This window comes from Cnephaeus nilssonii (assembly GCF_951640355.1).
Source record: "Cnephaeus nilssonii genome assembly, chromosome: 3".
Classification (NCBI taxonomy): Eukaryota; Metazoa; Chordata; class Mammalia; order Chiroptera; family Vespertilionidae; genus Cnephaeus; species Cnephaeus nilssonii.
The window spans coordinates 56,785,771-56,804,099 of record NC_137074.1 but is presented as its reverse complement, the minus strand read 5'-3'; the positions used below and the strand labels follow the sequence as shown (position 1 = coordinate 56,804,099).

At 44.2% G+C, this 18,329-nt stretch overlaps 1 protein-coding gene across 1 annotated transcript in view; it reads left to right on the top strand.

The window, feature by feature from the left end:
* Window positions 1–1,216: 1,216 nt before the first annotated feature.
* LOC307093836 (protein mono-ADP-ribosyltransferase PARP14-like) overlaps window positions 1,217–18,329 on the top strand; it is a 41,234-nt gene continuing 24,121 nt past the window's right edge. The window contains exons 1-6 of the mRNA XM_079762116.1: window positions 1,217–1,333; window positions 9,483–9,632; window positions 9,978–10,040; window positions 10,365–10,532; window positions 14,044–14,247; window positions 17,588–17,737. Of these exons, the coding sequence (XP_079618242.1) occupies window positions 1,222–1,333; window positions 9,483–9,632; window positions 9,978–10,040; window positions 10,365–10,532; window positions 14,044–14,247; window positions 17,588–17,737 (847 nt within the window). The 5' untranslated portion in view covers window positions 1,217–1,221. The remainder of the gene's footprint in view (window positions 1,334–9,482; window positions 9,633–9,977; window positions 10,041–10,364; window positions 10,533–14,043; window positions 14,248–17,587; window positions 17,738–18,329) is intronic.

The following is an 18,329-nucleotide window of genomic DNA, read 5'->3' as shown; positions in this document are numbered from 1 at the left end:
CACACCAGACGGCTATTGTTATGTCGGCTGTTGTCATATTTTTACTTGACAATCTAAGAGAAGAGATGTCAATGTCCCTGACTAAATACTCAGGTATTGCATGTTTTAAAAATTCTGTGGCACACCAGTTGATAATCACTGATCCAGCCAGTAGCTCACGCCATCTGTCATCCCACATCCTTCATCCAGTCCCCCAGCTGTGCCTTCAGTATGGATTTGGAATCCTACCTTTTCTCAGAAGGTGCTCCTCTGCCAGCACCCTGGTCTCAGCCACTCCCATCGCTCACCTGGGACAATACAGTAGCTGCTTGGGGGTCTCCCTGCCTCTTCTCTAGCTGCCACACAACAGCCAGTGGCTCTGTGCACGTACAACACAATGGCATGCCCTCTTCTCAAACCTCCAAGGTTATCCCCCATCATCCTTAGGCCACAGGTTACATCTCACCTCCCCATAAGCCCTCCCCAGCCTCTCCTAATTTGTTCCATTCCGTGAACACCTATGTGTTCCTTCAAAGAGCACTCATTCCGCTGTGTCCTAACTCCTCTGTCCTCTGTCCTCTGTCCCTCTGTCTGTTTTATAGTTGTAAGTACATGAAACAGAGTTTATGCATCCTGAGCTCAGAGAGGGCAGGAACTGTGTCCATCTGTTGAATCCATCCCAAGTGCATGGCACCTTGTAAATATTATGTAAAAAACCTGTGGTTGTACTGTCCTCTCCTCCAGCCCCCCATTTCTAGACATACAATATTAGTAAATCAGGGAACAAACTGCAAAGGGAGGAAAACGAGGTACAATTCAGACAGTTAATTGATTGTTGAAAGTTCCCAAATGGACCCCAAATATTCTAAAGATCCACAGTTTGATGAGCCATTTTATTTCCTTGTCAAACGTACTGTTGAGGAAAAAATAAAACTGCAGGAAATCTTTTGACACAAAGCTGCTGATTTCACCTGTGGCTTATGTGTGTGGCAAATGAGCCCTGAGTTTAGGGACCCCTGTACACCCAAATACCTGGATGGCCTTTGCCCTGGGCCCCAGAGGAAAGTGAAGACTTTGAGGGGGTGACTCATCAAATCTGGGGTTGCTATTTACAGCCAAAGGCAGTAACCTTAGAGCAGGGAGGAGTCCCCTCCCCTCCCCCCAAACGAAAGCGAAAGAGGCAAAGTTAACTGCCTTGAGCTGGGGTAGCACTAGCAGTCTCGCCTCTGAACAGGGCTGAGGATGGCTGCGCCTGTCAAGCAGGGCCCGAAGAGATTGGGAGGCGGGGAGTGTGAGGTCGGACAGGAACACCTCAGCCCGGCCCGCTTCCTGGTGCTCTTCCACCTGCTTGATGGTGAGCGGGACCCGGGCGGGGGTGAGGGGAGACCATGGGGCTCTCCCTGCGGGGACAGGAGGACTGGGGCGCGCAGCGGACCGGCTCCAGCTGCAGCAGCTGGGGGTGGGCGGGTGGCAGAAGGGACCAGAAATGCGCGGGGTCCCTGCGGTTCCTCTGCCCCGCGCTTCTAGGAACTCAGCGGTGCGGCCTCTGCCCGGAGGTGGCAGGTGGGGGCAGAACCGCGCCAGGTAGAAGGAGAGGCGCTGAGAGCCCGGGCACTCGCCTCCTTTGACAAGGCTACAAGGTGCGTTAACGGGTTAATACACATGTGCAATGGCAGCGTTGCATCTCCTGTGCTTTTGGTCTTCTGCCTATTAAGGCAGCAGTTGTAGAACTCCCCAGGTTGATGGGAACACGATTTTAAGGGAAGAGAAAGTTTCCCAGGATAGAAAGTCCAAATAAACGTTAGGGAGATACATTTGGTTGAAAATAGGTACGTTGATTCTGTTGGGAGAGACCATGGAAATCAGACCTTTGAAGAGATTCCTGCAGTTATTCTGAGTGAGGACAAGGGAGTCCTTAACAATGAAAGTCAGTGGGGATGGAAGGGACATATGTGTGTGCTGTTCTGGATTTGGTGACTGATCCTGTGGGAATGGGCAGTGCTCCATTGTGCTCCATTTGAGAGGGAGGGAGAGGGAGAGCCCCTCTTCTTCCTGTTAATTTTTAGGGGGAGGAAAGGGGCTAAGCAATGGGAGGAGTCATGAGATTTCCCCATGGGTCAGGGAGCTGCCCAGTGGTTCTGGGGTCACCTGGGGAGGGGCAGAGGCCTGCTGAAAATCACATTGCCTGGGGGAAATAGAGGGGGTTATTGGAGGGAGATGGCAGCTTGCTCCTGATCACCTATGTCTTTGTTGGAAGTTTGCTGGTACCTGTCCCTCCGTTTCAGACTGGTCCTCAGACTGGGTTGAAGGAAGTTGAGAGATTTGAGCTTTTGAGGGGGAAGTTCCATCCTCACAGGGAGTTGAGCAGCTGAGTTCTCTAGTCCCGCTTGTTTTTGCTGTTGCAGAAAGGGGAGGCCCTGGCTGGTGGGTTCATTGGTTAGAACATTGGCCATTGCACCAAAGGGTTGCAAATTCAATCCCCTGTGGATGTGTCTCTCTCACATCCAAGTTTCTTTCTGTCTTTCTCTCCCTCTCTCCCTCCTTTCCACTCTCTCTAAAAATAAATGAAGAAATATCTTCTGGTGAGGATTAGCAACAATAACAACAACAACAACACACAAAAAAGAAAGGGGGAGTACAAATACCAAACATCTGCTTGCTTAAGATACTCACTATGTTCTTTACGGGGAGGCAGGTGAGCAGACACTCCCAGAGCTCACACCTTTTCCATTGGAATCTCACAGGAGAGGATGTGGACAACCCCTAGTCCCACTTTCCTTCCCTGGATTTGAGAAGCATTTGGGCCAGAGGAGAGACAAGGAGGCTTACAAGGCCATGAGAGCAATTGGAAAGCTTTAAGCAAGGATCCTGAAAGGAAAGAGGAAACCCAGCGAGGAAAGGGGTGCACAGGTTGTGTGAAAGAAGTGAGGCAGACAGGGGGCAGGAGACAGGAGACTTGCTTGGCTCAGAGCTTTATGGAAACAAGGTACACAGTTTTCCAAGGATCAATTTCACCAAGGAATGCACAGAAGGGCAGCTGCATGATGTCAGTCATTTCCTCAAGGATGTTATCACTTTGATTCCAACTGTTAGCATCACCATGGTTCTGGCCTTTAGCAATGCTTCTTTCTTCTTTAGCATCTGACTAACCCTCAGCAGGTTAAACAGACACAGCCCAGCTTTGTCCTAGAGACTCAGGAGCCCTGAGTGTGGGTGGGTGAGAAGGCATCAGCTCTTTGAACCAGCACCCTCGGTGATTAAAGCACTGAAGTTTGAGAATGCTGGTTGTTGATGTCCCTGGATGAACAAAATGGGAGCCCATTATAGGAAATACACACAGCATAAAAATACAACCAGTGCAAAATATAATTCTGTGATGATAACATCATTCTGTTCTAGCCCTCAAAGTAGAACCAATTTCAGTCTCCTGTCAGGCTTCTTCCTTCACCTGTTCTAGCCCAGGACCCCCTACCTCCACCCCCAGGCCGCCCCAATGGCCCCTTTGTGTTACCCCCAGCACAGACATCTCATAATCTGTGCAGCTGATGACCTTTTATGGTCAAAGTTCTTGGAGAGTGGAAAATCCCAGTCAGTTTTGGTTTCCTATCCGAAGACTCTTTCTCAGCAGCAAGTTGCCAGGAAATTGCTAACAATGAATGACCTGCCCTGGCAGTCCTAGGGCAGGAGATCTTGTCTTTACAGGGAGACCCATCCCCTCCACACCAGGAAGTGGCCTCAGCAGGTGCAGGCTGGTCCTGTAACACGACTTTAGTCATATAATTCACATCATCAGGCTGAGCCCACCGCCATTTTTCTGTGGAAATTACGGTAGAGCACACACGAACTATTGAGAAGCTGCTGCTTACTTTTATATAGTTAATTGAGTTTCTGAAAAGATGAGTGTAAATTGACTGGAAGATTTTTGGATGTGTACATTTATCATCCTCTCTGATCATAATTTGGCTCCTGATTATTGTCAGTCTCTTTGGGGTGAGGAAACCCATTAATAAAAGCAAATGTGGATGGTTTGAGATGAGTGCACAAAGGACATAGGTCCGGGTGGCTGGACATCAGAGATTCAGCCTTATTCCTCCCAGGTTCACCTTTTCCTTGTTGGGGAGCACTTACTGATCTTGCTGACATCTGCCCTCTTGAAGTAGTGGTGCCCATGCATATTGCACACACAACAGGAAGGCACATTTATTTATTTTTAAAATAACTTAATTGATTTCAGAGAGGAAGGGAGAGGGAGATAGACATATTAATGAATTGGGAGAATCAAAATCCAGGCATGTGCCCTGACCTCTTGGTTCATAGGTCAATGCTCAACCACTGAGCAACACCAGCAGAGCCAGGCTAGCACTTTTATTTTATTTTATTTTATTTTATTTATTTTTGTTAATCCTTATTCAAGGAAATTTTTTTCATTGATTGGGAGGGATGGAGGAGAAAGGGAGAGAGAGAGACAGAGAAAGGAACATAAATGTGAAAGAGACACATTGATTGGTTGCCTCCTGCACTCAACCCTGAATGGGAGGAACAAACCCACGACCTATGCCCTTGACTGGGAATCGAACCCATGACCCTTTGATGTGAGGGCTGACACTCTAACCATTGACCAATACTGGCCAGGGCCAGGCTGACACATTTAAATGTGGATATCCAGATATGGATATAACTCTACCAAAGTGTGGGGAATAATAAAAGGAGGGTTTCAATCACAGAGGTCCATGACTCTGGAGAACCTGGCTTACAAAATTTAGCTTCCTCTCTGGCACTGGGTTCTTCTCCAGCCCTTTCTCAAGCTTAGGGCAGCCCCTTAGGAGTCTCTGTGAAGGTATCTTCCCTCCCATAAAGAGTGAGATTGGAGTCCGGCATTTCTTCTTATATAGTTTCTGAGGTACTGTTTCATCCAGTTGGCATCCTACCCTTCCATGGGTGGTTGAGGTGGGAAAGCTATTTAAGCCCCTCTTTTGGAAAGATTTCTATCTGTATCCTTGGCCTCATCAGGCCAACCGTATCAGAATGCAACATGGTAACCCAACATGCATGGCAGGGCTGAACTGTGAACAGTAGGGAACTCTCAAAGGTTCCCCTTCACCCTGACATTTTTGTACCATCTGACTATGTCGACCACATCTCCTCTTCTAAACTCACTCCCTATTCTCCACAGTCGGAGATACTCTAACTTTGCCTTTCTTTCTCTGCCTGCCTCTTCTTATAACGTACATTTGCATACCTCTTGTGTGTGTTACAAAATTCATTCACAGACCACTGGTTTGAGTGAGAAAACAGATGTAAGAGAAGTTCAGATAGTTTCTCAATGTCACTCATCTAGAGTTGGAATTCTAATCCAGATTTTTGAATGCTCATGTTCACTGTTCAGTTTGTTTTTTTTTTCACTACAGCCCAGTTGCCCGATGTGCTATTTTTTAAAAATCTCTCTATCCATTTTTTCCTTTTCCTATCAGATGTGAGGCTTTTTTCTTCACAAGTTAAGGTTTTGATTGAAAAACTTTTAAACTATGCTCCTGGCCATTCTGCTCCTGGTTAACTGAGTCACCTTCCTAAAACATGGCTTTCATCATGCCATGTCCCAGCACCCAATTTCCACTGCTCACCATGACGTAAACGACTTTATTTCCTTTACTGTGCAATAAATATCACTCCTTTTCTTAGTGCCCACTGAGCATCAGGTACTATACTAAATTCTTTATGTTTCTTCAATTTAATCCATGTAACACCCACATAATACAGTCTTTATTAATTGCTTATTATACAATAAGACTGAGGCTTTAGAAATACTTAAGGTTAAAAAAATAAGTTTAAATATAGAATTCAAATTCATGTCTGCTTGCTAAACTTTTCTATTTATTTTTTTTTTTACCACATAAGGCCTCTCTTGAGGAAATGACTGAGTAATCGATGAGGACAAAGCCTTGGGAAATACAGAATAATTTTGTGAATAAATATTGCTTGACAGTTCTCTTTCTCCTCCTTCTCCTCCTCCTTCTTCTTTTTTGATATTTCACTTCTGCAGAACGTTCTGGAGAGAGAGAACCACGAGTAAGAGAGAGAGAAAAAATAACAGGGATTTCCCACCGACCACCACGTACACTTTTCAGACCATAAGGGCCCCTTTCCCGGGATGTTCTGGACAGAAATACATAATGTCTCTCAGAGCTTTATCTCCCTGTGATGCCACCATGGAGTTCTGCAACTGGCGCCACCTTGTGGGCAGGGCTGGATTTAAAAAAATAAATATGGAAAATAAGGAAGATCCCTGCCATACACTTCAGCTCACAGGGCCCCCTTTTCTCAATCCTCTGGCCCCACGCAGGGATCCTCTGAGTGTTTTGCTGCCTGTGCTCCTTGTGCAGTTCCAAAGCTGGGAGAGACAAGAGGAAAATTTCAAAACTGCCCTCTTTACAGGTCGCCTCTTCAGGTTTTGACTCCCTTCCCCAATCTGCCTGCTGTTCTTACTTTTCAGTCCTCAGTCAGTAGATATTGTATTTGCCCCTTGTTTTAATTGTACTCAGTTGGAGAGATAGGCTCTTGTGGACTGACTTCACCTTGGCCAGCACCAGAAGCCCACGTTTGATATGTTTTGTTTAGATATTTTTATTTATTTATATATATTATTTTTTTAATATAATAAATCTTTATTGTTCAGATTATTACAATTGTTCCTCTTTTTTCTCCCCATAGCCCCCGACACCCTGTTCCCACCCCACCCTCTGCCCTTACCTCCCCCCCGACTGTCCTCATCCATAAGTGTACGATTTTTGTCCAGTCTCTTCCCGCACCCCCACACCCCTTTCTCACTGAGAATTTTCAGTCCAATCCCTTTCTATGCCCCTGATTCTATGATATTCACCAGTTTATTCTGTTCCTCAGATTTTTAATTCACTTGATTTTTAGATTCACTTGTTGATAGATATGTATTTGTTGTTCATAATTTTTATCTTTACCTTTTTCTTCTTCTTCCTCTTCTTAAAGAATACCCTTCAGCATTACATATAATCCTGGTTTGGTGGTGATGAACTCCTTTAGCTTTTTCTTATCTGTGAAGCTCTTTATCTTACCTTCAATTCTGAATGATAGCTTTGCTGGGTAGAGTAATCTTGGTTGTAGGTTCTTGATATTCATCACTTTGAATATTCCTTGCCACTCCAGTCTGGCCTGCATAGTTTCTGTTGAGAAATCAGCTGACAATTGTATAGGTGCTCCCTTGTAGGTAACTAACTGTTTTTCTCTTCCTGCTTTTAATGTTCTCTCTTTGTCTTTTGCTCTTGGCATTTTAATTATGATGTGTCTTGGTGTGGTCCTCTTTGGATTCCTTTTGTTTGGAGTTCTATGCACTTCCTGGACTTGTAAGTCTATTTCTTTCACCAGGTGGGGGAAGTTTTCAGTCATTATTTCTTCAAATAGGTTTTCAGTGTCTTGCTCTCTCTCTTCTTCTGGCACCCAATTATTCTGATGTTGGTATGCTTGAAGTTGTCCCAGAGGCTTCTTACACTATCTTCAACTTTTTGGATTCTTTTTTCTTTTTGTTTTCCGGTTGAGTGTTTTTTGCTTCTTTGTATTTCAAATATTTGACTTGATTCTTGCATTCCTCTAGTCTGCTTTTGGGTCTCTGTATAATATTTTTTATTTCAGTCAGTGTATGTTTAATTTCTAGTTGATCCTTTTTCATATCCTTGAGGGTCTCGCTAAATTTATCGGCCTTTTCTAGAAAATTCTTGAAAAACCTTATAACCGTGGTTTTGAACTCTATATCCAGTCGTTTGATTTCCTCCATTTCTTTCATTTGTGATCTGTTTCTTTGTCTCCGCATTTTCGCTGCTTCCCTGAGTTGGTAGGGCAGCTTTGTGTGCTAGGTGTCCTATATGGCCCAGTGGCTCAGCCTCCCCAGTTACCTGAGGCGGACACTCTTGGTGCACCCCTTTGTGGACTGTGTGTACAGCCTTGTTGTAATTAAGTCTTGATTATTGTTGGTATCACTGGGAGGAATTGTCCTCCAGGCCAATTGGCTGTAAGGATCAGCAGTGACTACTCTGGAAGAACTTCTGTGCTGGAGACAGCCTTATGAGACAAGACTTGCAAAACTGCAAAAGCTTCTGTGTTCAGCTTGGATGGGGCGGAGTCTCAGGGCTGAGCAGACAGTCTTGGTTTCCCGTCAGCCCTGCCCTCTGAGGCTCCTGGGTCTCAGTGTCCCTCGGTAATCGCTGCAAGCACCTCTAAGAGTAAGCCGCGCTCGAGTTTTGCCAGCTGCCAGACAGTCCAGTTTCTCTTCCAATGAATCTGGATTCCCAGATTATCGCCCGGAACTGGAGTTCATCGCAGTGGGGAGCTTCCGTTTCCCACCCGCTAGAGAAAGCCAGAAGTACACTCAGCAGTCAGTCCTCTCTTCATGCACTCAAACACGTGCTTCCAGACCTCTGCCTCTCACAGCTCCCCTGAGTTTCCGCCTGGCAGTCCAGATTCCCCCCCATATAAGCCTGGGTCCCCAGAGTCTCACCCGGAGCTAGGGTTCAGTGCAGTCAAAACTGGGGTTCAACATAATCGGGAGCTTTTGTCTCCTTCCCGCTAGAGAAAGCCAGCCAGGCACTCAGCCGCCTGCGCGCATGTCTCCATACCTCAGCCCTCTGATTCTCTGTGTGCTTTCCTCTTTCCTTCTAGTTGTAGTGTTTCCACTCAGCCAGCTTTCCTGTGGTTCTGGATGATGTTTGTTTTGTCTTTTAGTTGTAGTTTTGAACTTGTTGTGCGAGGCAGCAGTTTAGGTGTTTACCTATGCCGCCATCTTGGTTTCTCTCTATATTTATTTATTTTTATTTATATATATTTATAAATAAGTGACTGTCTGACCATCCAAACGGTAGCTATGATGTGCAAAATGACCACCAGGGGGCAGGTGCTCATTGCAGGAGCTACCGAGCTGCAGTGACTTGGCAGTGTTGGTTCTCAGGTGACACACCCCACCTGGAGCCAGAGAAGAGGGAGCCCTGATTCCGGGGTGTGTCACCCAAGTACCACCTTCTCACAATCTGGGACCTCTCTTGGGATGTGGGAGAGCTAATTTTGGCCCAATCCCCGCAGACCAGGCGGAGGGACCCACCTACCAAAGGGACCCCGCTCACTCTGCAGATGCCCTTCAAGTCACAGCGCTGCCCCAGGTGTGGCTGGCCTGGGAGGGACCTGGGGAGGTTGGCTCCAGGGTATGTACAACCCATCTTGCCCAGTCCCGCCTAGCTAGGCTCCTTCTAATTAATTTCCTTTCAATGTGAACAAATCTGTGCACCAGGTAACTGGTATTTTATAATGCTTTTTCAGAAACAGACCATCCTTGAGGCTAAGGGTCAGGACCATGTCAGAGGCTAGAGATACAGGGTTTGGTATGAAGAGGGAGGAAGTATGGGAGGGACACATGTGAGGAGCATGAGACTTAAGTCATTCTTGCTATTGTTAACTTCATTATTAACTCCATTTTTTTTTCTTTTCAGGTTTGTATGGGACTGTTACCAGCCCTGCTTCAGGAGTGCATGAAATGAAAATTGGCCCCATCACCTTTCAGTTGGCCACTGGAGATATAGCTAAGGAAGAGGCAGATGTGATTGTAAATTCAACAACAAAGACATTTGATCACAAAGCAGGTACTTTACTTTTAGGTTTTTTGCTACAGTAATGGTCGCAGTAGATCCCATGGAAGAGGGTTTCTTTCTATAACCAAACTATTTTACAGTTACTATAGCCAAACCGGTTTCTACAACTTTGGCTTAATAATATGAATTAATAAGTTTAAAATTATTTTGACATGGTTTCTTATAATTGTTAACAGATATTTCATGAATTTTTCTTCCTTTGATCAGAAATGTCCAGGTTGTAAGATTCCTTTAATGATGGGGAAAGCATTTAGATAATGAGGCAATCATTCTGATCCAAGTGTATTGTACTGAATTTTTACTCATGTTTGTAAATATGTTGATGTTTTCTTGTAGGGGTCTCCAAAGCAATTTTGGAAAAGGCTGGAGAAAATGTGGAAATAGAATGTTCTCGCCTAGGTAAGGCACAATGCTGCTTTTCAGTCCTAAAGTATAAGTGGAAGGCTGAATGTGGGAGGCTGTAGAGAGGGAGACAACATATTAATCTTAAAATCATACATTTTACTAAAGAATTCCACTCATAGAGAATTAGAAATGAAGAGGAGTGAAAAGTGAGATCATGGCTAAACAGAGAAGGTAAGCAAGAAAGATTCATCAGAGGTAGTATTTCAGGAGTCTCTGATTGGCACAAAATGCTTTATTTGCCAAAGCAGACATTTTGCTTTGTAAACAAACAGTAAGTTCAGCATCTGATTTTGCATCTTTTTTTTGTGTGTTTCTTAGCTCAACAGCACATCAATGGTTATATAATTACTGATGGTGGAGCACTGAAGTGCAAGAATATTATTCATGTCCATGGTGGAGCTGATGTCAAGAGATCAGTTACCTGTGTTTTGAAAGAGTGTGAACAACGGAATCACTCGACCATTTGCCTCCCAGCCATTGGGACAGGTTGGTGGCCTCTCAAGGCTAAATTCTTAGGTGTCCCTTTTCCCTTTGATCTCCTGCTGACCTGAATGTAGTTGATGCTGAGTCTGAGGAAGGGCATCTTCCTCACCCCAAGGCAGTCACTGAGGGAATGAGCAAGACATCTGCTCTCTAATATGGAGGGGAAGAGAGGAGAAGAGAAAGGAGCAAAGAGAAGGAATGGCCATCCCTCCTCTTTTCACCTGTTCCTTTATCTTTTTTCCATCTCCTATATACCCCCATTATTTAGTACTTAACCTTCCCCTCCATCCCTCTTCAAGGAGAACATCAGTGCATCGACTTCTGACTGACTCCCAGGTGAGCATTGCCAAGCCTCTTCTCTCACCTGTTGAGCAGTGGCTGTGCAGGTTGGCCTTGGGGCATCTCTGCACAGAAACCTTTCAATCACCTTAACCCAGTGGGTTCTAATGGGTCAGACACTCAACTCACCACCTTGCTCTTCTCAGCCTACTTTCCTCTTTCTAGTTTCCTGTTTTCCTCTGACTATATAATGATTGAGTGATTGATTCTCCATATACAAAGGTGTTCTTTGGGTTTATCATTACTAAGGTTGTGTTCTTTGAGCTTTTTTCCCTGGAATCTGAGATCTACTAGTATGCATTGAGTTCTATGCATTGATTAGGAATTTTTGCTTGGTCTCCCTTAAGAGAGCTGGTCAGGGGAGGCAAATTCCCTCAGGCTTGATGTGGAATGAAGCTGACTGGTTCCAGAGAGGGACCACTCAGCACTGGATTGATCATTCCATTGCACAGGAATCTAAGTTTGAATGTCTGCACTGGCCTGGTAGGCCCTCCAATGAAAGTTTAGCCTCAGTAAATTCACCCATCCTTGTCACATTCTGGACCTTCTTCTAATCCCGTGTCCCACGTTTTGATTTGTGTAATTCCTCTTAAAGTTTCCAAATGGAATGCTACGTCTACTCTATTACTTTCCTATTTCTAAAAGTATAATCTATTGCCTTTTTATGTTTTCATCCCCCTGTAGTGTCATCCAACCCTAGCACACTAGCCAACATGTTATTTATTATCTATCTATCATCTATCTATCTACTATCTATCTATCTATCTATCTATCTATCTATCTATCTATCTATCATCTGTTATGTCTTGTGGAACCCACTAATGATTCTCTAGTCTTTGTCTCCATTTGCAATTTCCTCTTTATTCTGGTCTTGTGTTTGTATCTTAACTTTATTTGGGCCAAAAAAGCAGGCAGCCCAGCGTTAGCATAGACCTGCCCAAGGGAGTGCCCAGGTAGAGTAAAAAAAGAAACAAGGAAATGAGGCTGGTGTAGATTTGTATACATATGTATGCATGTTTGAGTATTTCTGCGTTACTGCAAACCTTTTGTTTCTTCTATCGACCTGATGGCAGTGTTGTTCTGCACAAATAACTGCACATTCCAGGTTCTCCTTGCTTATCTTCTTTACCTATCTCTATCACCACCTGTGCTGGTTCTTAGACTAATGGATGGCGATGCTTTCTCCCTTAGTTGTGTTTATGAGTTGAGTTTGACTGGAAGGGATCAAGACAGCTTCTGGCTGTAAAGGAAGCCCTCTACCTAGTACCTTCAGATATCTGCCCTCAGGGAGAGAATGGGTGGTCAGTGATTCCTGCAAGCACCTCAAGTTCAATGAAAACTCCAAACCCAATTCACTGCCTTCTCCCCCAAAACCTCCCGTTCCTGTTATACCGCTGATTACATCACTTTCTACCTAGAATCCTTGACTCTACCCTCTTTATCACTTCCTTGTTTATTAGTCTCTTAATTAGTTTGATTAAGTGTTTTCTGAGTGACTGCCATGTGCCAGGCACTGTGCTGAGGCCTGGAGGATAGAAAGATGCCCATGAAAAGGATCCAGTCCACAAGAAGCACCTAGCTCATTGTGAGACAGACATGTAAACAAACAACCGCAGTACTGGGTGCCCGTGATATACACACGAAGGTGTGTGGGTGAGAAAAGAAGGTACATGTATACTTGAACAAAAGGTCAAGTATACAGGCAGTTGGTCTCTCGCTCCTGCTGGCTTTATTTCCTAAATATCTCATTGCTCTGGCCTCTTTTTCTTCAATTCTTGTCTTTGCCTAACTTTTTATTATAGCCTCCTATCTAGACCTGCGCTCTCTGCCCCAGTGCCTCCTATCCCCCCACCACTGGCATGGTAGGCCTTGCAGACTTATTTTTCTCAAAAACAGATCTATTTCCCTGAACACACCAGGTGAGCTTGCACATATCACACCCCTATTACACAGTTCTAGGCTTTCCCTCAGTTTTCCATACTTCACCTATTGAACACCATTTGTCTTTACATATTATATGCCATGTGTTCTAAGTACCTAGATGAGCTTTTAGCTTTTGATGGGACACATTAAATATTTGTTGAAAGTGAGTTACTATATCTAAACACTCCTATTTAAATTCTTCTAGCTATCATGAGATAACCATAGCTTTGCAAAGGATAATTTCCCTCTTTCCCTGCTCATCTCATTAAAAACAAAACCAAAAAAACAGAACAAACCTTCTTGGTTAGTTTTATGTGGGGTTTATCTACATTCCCACAATTGTCCACGGAGCCAAGTCTATCTTATTTCTGCGATAATGGTGGGCACCATCAATGGGATAAACCTAGTGGGCCCTTAGTCTGTCACACCAGGTTTGTCAGGGGACTTTTACTTTGTTACCTGCCCTTCCCCACCCACTGTGATAGCTGCTGATCATGTGGGACTGCTTCCATGGTTTTTCATGAGAATTTTCAAGGAACTTGCCATGATCTTACCAAGGCAGTAAGCTGGAGTAAAAAAGGTATGGAGCATGCTTAATTAGGAGACGACCCGCTCAGGTGGTAACCTTGAATCCTGATAGTCAGCTAAAATCTCATCAAGTGTGGGAAGAAAGACTTTCTGGAGGTTCAAGGATAACTTGCATGTAAAAAAGTATAGATGATAACAAATAGCTTAGAGCTCTAGGTGTCTTACAAAATTATCTTAGCATAAATCAAGTCCCCAAAGAAAAAGGACTTTGGGTAGAGTCAAGTGATGATAAAGCAAAAACCAACCAAACATAAAAAACAGTTATTGTCTTTAAAGAGTATGATAACTCAATATGTATTAGTATCTTTTACTTTGGGTATTTTGAGAACACTAGTGAGCCAAAAGGATGAACTGTGCTTTGTAACACAGAGAAACACAATGAGCTGGAATCTGCTAAATAGAGCAGATATGAACGTCAGACATCAAAAGTTAGATTTCCTTTTCTCATTGTTGGGCTGTTGGCTTCTTGACATCCTGGAACAAGAACTCTCCACTGCATCTAGGGCTTCAAAAGTGTTTGCTGATGGATTGTTAGAAAAGTCCATGGAGGTGAAAAATTTGGGGTGTGTGAATTCTTTCTCTGAGACTTGGAATCCCTAATTTATTCCTCAGCCCTTTCCAACTGGATCCTTATTTTTCTAGTCATTTTTGTTTGCCTTTCCAGGAAGTGCTCAACAAGACCCAGACAAGGTTGCTGAAGCCATAATGGATGCCATTGAAGACTTTACCCAGAAAAGACTTGTACGGTTTGTGAAGAAAGTTAAAGTTGTTATCTTTCAGCCTCAAATAATGGATGTTTTTTGTGCCAAAGTGAAAAAAAGAGAAGGCTCCCAGGCTCCCTCACAGTCTATAATGTCCAAAATTGCATGTGAGTTGTTGATTTTTATGAAATGCATGTTCCTAATATTGAGGTCACATGAGAAATAGCTAAAATTCTACATTATTTTTTGTGGTTTTTTATTAGCTTCCCCTGGTTTTATTGGGATATAATTGATATACATCACAGGTTAAGGTGTACTGCATAATAGTTTGACTTTACATATGTTACTGCAATATGTTTAGTTAGTATCCATCATTCTCATACATCTCTTAAAATGACAAAGCAAAATGGTTTTTTTTCCCTTGTGATGAGAACTTTTAGAATTAAGAGCTTTTGTGTATATTATACAGTTATGTTAACTATAGTCATTATGCAATACATTATATCCTTGGTAATTATTTATCTAGCAACTGTAAGTTTGTACATTTGACCTCTTTTTTTCAATTTTCCCTTCCCCCATCTCTGGTAACCACAAATCTGTTCTCTCTGTGAGTGTGAGTTGTTGTTGTTTTTTTAGCTTCCACATGTAAGTGAGATTTTTAAAACATATATTTTTATTGATTTCAGAGAGGTAGGGAGAAGGAGAGAGAGAGAGAGAGAGAGAGAGAGAGAGAGAGAGAGAGAGAGAAACATCCGTAATGAGAGAGAATCATGGATCGTCTGCCTCCTGCATGCCCCCTACTGGGGATCGAGCCCACAACCCGGGCATGTGCCCTTGACTGGAATCCTCTGGGGACCCTTGGTCTGCAGGCTGATGCTCCATTCACTGAGCCTAACCGGCTAGGGCTGCAAGTGAAATCTTACAGTATTTGTCTTTTTCTGTCCACCTTGCGTCGGTAATCTTTAATGAACTATCAGAAAGAAAAATTAAGAAAATAATCCCATTTACAATTGCATCAAAGAGAATAAAATATCTAGGAATAAATTTAACCAAGAAGGTAAAACTGATAAGACACTGATGAAAGAAATTAAAAACGACAAAATAAATGGAAAGATATTATGTGCTCATGTATTGTAAGAATTAATATGTAAAACTATCCATACTTCCTAAAGCAATCTACAGATTCAGTGCAATCCCTATCAAAATTCCAATGGAATTTTCTCAGAAATACAACAAACAATTGTAAAGTTTGTATGGAACCACAAAACACCCCAAATAGCAAAAGCAATTTTGAGACAGAATAAAAAAGGTAGAGGCATCATGATTCCTGATTTGAAAGTGTATTACAGAGCTATAGTAATCAAAAAAGTAGGGTATTAGTATGAAAACAGACACATAGATCAATGGAATAGAATAGAGTGCCCAGAAATAAACCAATGCATCTATGGTCAATTAATTGATAACAAAGGAGCCAAGAATATACAATGGGGAAAGGGTAGTCTCTTTAATAAATAGTGTTGGCACTTACTTCAGTAACACATATCTATATAAATAAAAGTCTAAGTGACCATTATGACTGGTCCACTGAATGACTGGTTGACCAGTTGCTATGGTGCGCACTGACCACCAGGGGCAGACGCTCAACACAGGAGCTGCCCCCCGGTGGTCAGTGCACTCCCAAGGCCAACCTCCTGCAGTCCCTCCCTGCGTCTGGCCTCCCCCATGGGGACCGGCCCCAATTGGCCCCGATCAGGACTGGGTGAGAAGGCCCTGATCGGCCCTGATCGCTGGCCAGGCCAAGGGACCCTACCTGTGCATGAATTCATGCACCGGGCCTCTAGTGCTAAAATAAATGGTGTTGGGAAAACTGAACAGCCATGCAAAAGGATAGATCTGACCACTATCTTACACCACACACAAAAATCCACTCAAAATAGATTAAAGACTTAAATGTAAGACCTGATACCATAAAACATCTAAAAGAAAACATAAGGGGTAAGCTTCTTAACATCAGTCTTGACAAGTGGGAATATATCAAACAAAAAAGCTTCTGTAGAGCAAAGAAAACCATCAATATTTTTCTACAGAATGGGAGAAAATATTTGAAAGTCATATACCAGATTAGGGGTTAATATAAAAATATATGTAAAGAACTCTTACAACTCAATAGGAAAAAACCCAAACAATCCAATTTTAAAATGCACAGAGGATACGAATAGACAAATTTTTCCCAAAGAAGATATAGAAATGGCCAATAGGTACATGAAAAGGTGCTTAGCATCACTAACCATCAGGGAAACGCAGATGAAAATGATAATGAGGTATCACCTCACACCTGTTAGAATGCTGTGATGGAAAAGACACTTTTGGCTCGCAGGAGCCCATTCTCTAGGCCTCTCCCCAGAGACAGTGTTCTCTTGGCGGTTAAGTTGCCTGTTGTGTTGCCGCATAAGTTTGTGTGATCAGGGTTGTCCTTGGGCAAAATGAAGAGAAAGAAAAAAGAGAGAAAAAAATAACAGGGATTTCCCACCCACTGCCATGTACACTTTTCTGACCACAAGGGCCCTTTTTTCCGGATCGTCTGGACAGAAATACAGAACGTCTCTAAGAGCTTTAACTCCCTGTGGTGCCACCATGGAGTTCTGCAACTGGGGTCACCTTGTGGGCAGGGCTGGATTTAAAAAGATAAATATGGAAGATCCCTGCCATACCCTTCAGGTCACAGATATTGTATTTGCCCCTTGTTTTAATTGTAATTAGTTAGAGAGATAGGCTCTCGAGAGCTGATTTCACCTTGGCCAGCACCAGAAGCCCACATTTGATATGTTTTCTCTATGTATGTAAAAGGCTAAGTGCCCATCTGACTGTGTCTGACTGGTAGCTATGAAGTGCAATGACCACCAGGAGGCAGGCGCTCAGCGCAGGAGCTGCCGAGTTGTGTTGACTTGGCAGCGGTGGTTCTCCGGTGACACGTCCCAGAACCAGAGACGAGGGAGCCTCATTCCGAGGTGTGTCACCCAAGAACTGTCCTCTCACAATCTGGGACTCCTAGGTAGATGTGGGAGAGCTAGTTTAGGCCCAATGCCCGCGGGCCATTCCGAGGGACCCCACCTATTGAAGGGGCCCCTCTCACTCTGCAGATGTCCTTCAAGTCACAGCGCTGCCCCAGGTGGAGCCAGCCTGGGAGGGACTTTGGGAGGTTGGCTCCAGTGTATGTCCAGCCCAGCCCATCTCGCCCAGTCTTGCCCCCCACCCCCCACCACCTTCTAATTAATTTCCTTTCAATGTGCACAAATCTGTGCACCAGGGCACTAGTGTTTTATAATGCTTTTTCAGAAACAGACCGTCCTTGGGGCTAAGGGTGAGAACCATGTTAAAGGCCAGAGATACAGGGCTTGGGACGGAGAGGGAGAGAATTATGGGAGGGACACATGTGAGGAGCATGAGACTTAAGTCATTCTTGCTATTGTTAACTTCATTATTAACTCCATTTTTTTTTCTTTTCAGATTTGTTTGGGACTGATACCAGCCCTGCTTCAGGAATGCACGAAATGAAAATTGGCCCCATCACCTTCCAGGTGGCCACTGGAGACATTGCTAAAGAAGAGGCAGATGTGATTATAAATTCAACAACCAAGACATTTGATCACAAAGCAGGTACTTTACTTGTAGGATTTTTGCTACAGTAATGGTCACAGTAGATCCCATTAAGGAGGGTTTCTATAACCAAACTATTCTACAGTTGCTGTAGCCAAACTGATTTCTACAACTTTGGCTTTGTAGTGTCCCATATAATAAAGCAGTAATATGCAAATTAACCCTCATGCCCTCACAAGATGGCTGCATATGACCAGGCTGGCTGGGGGGTTAGTGAGGGGCGACCAAACGACAGAACAGCAGGCTGTATGGGGCGATGAGGCTGGCAGGGGGGCTGTTTGGCGCGAGCAGGCCGGATGGCGGCCGCAGTTGGGGATGCAGTTGGGGGCGCTGAGGGGGGGGCAGTTGGGGGCAATGAGGCTGGCGGGGGAGGAAATAAAGGGTGACCAGATTTGCCGGGTGGGGGGCAGTTAGGAGTGACCAGACCGGCAGAGAGGCAGCAATTGCTGGAGACCTGGCTGAAGGGGAGGGGCAGTTAGGGGTGATCAGGCTGGCACACGGAGGGAGTTAGGGACTATCGGGCCAGCAGGGGGAGCAGTTAGGGGCATCCAGGGAGGCAGGCAGGTGAGTGATTAGGAGCCAGCAGTCCAAG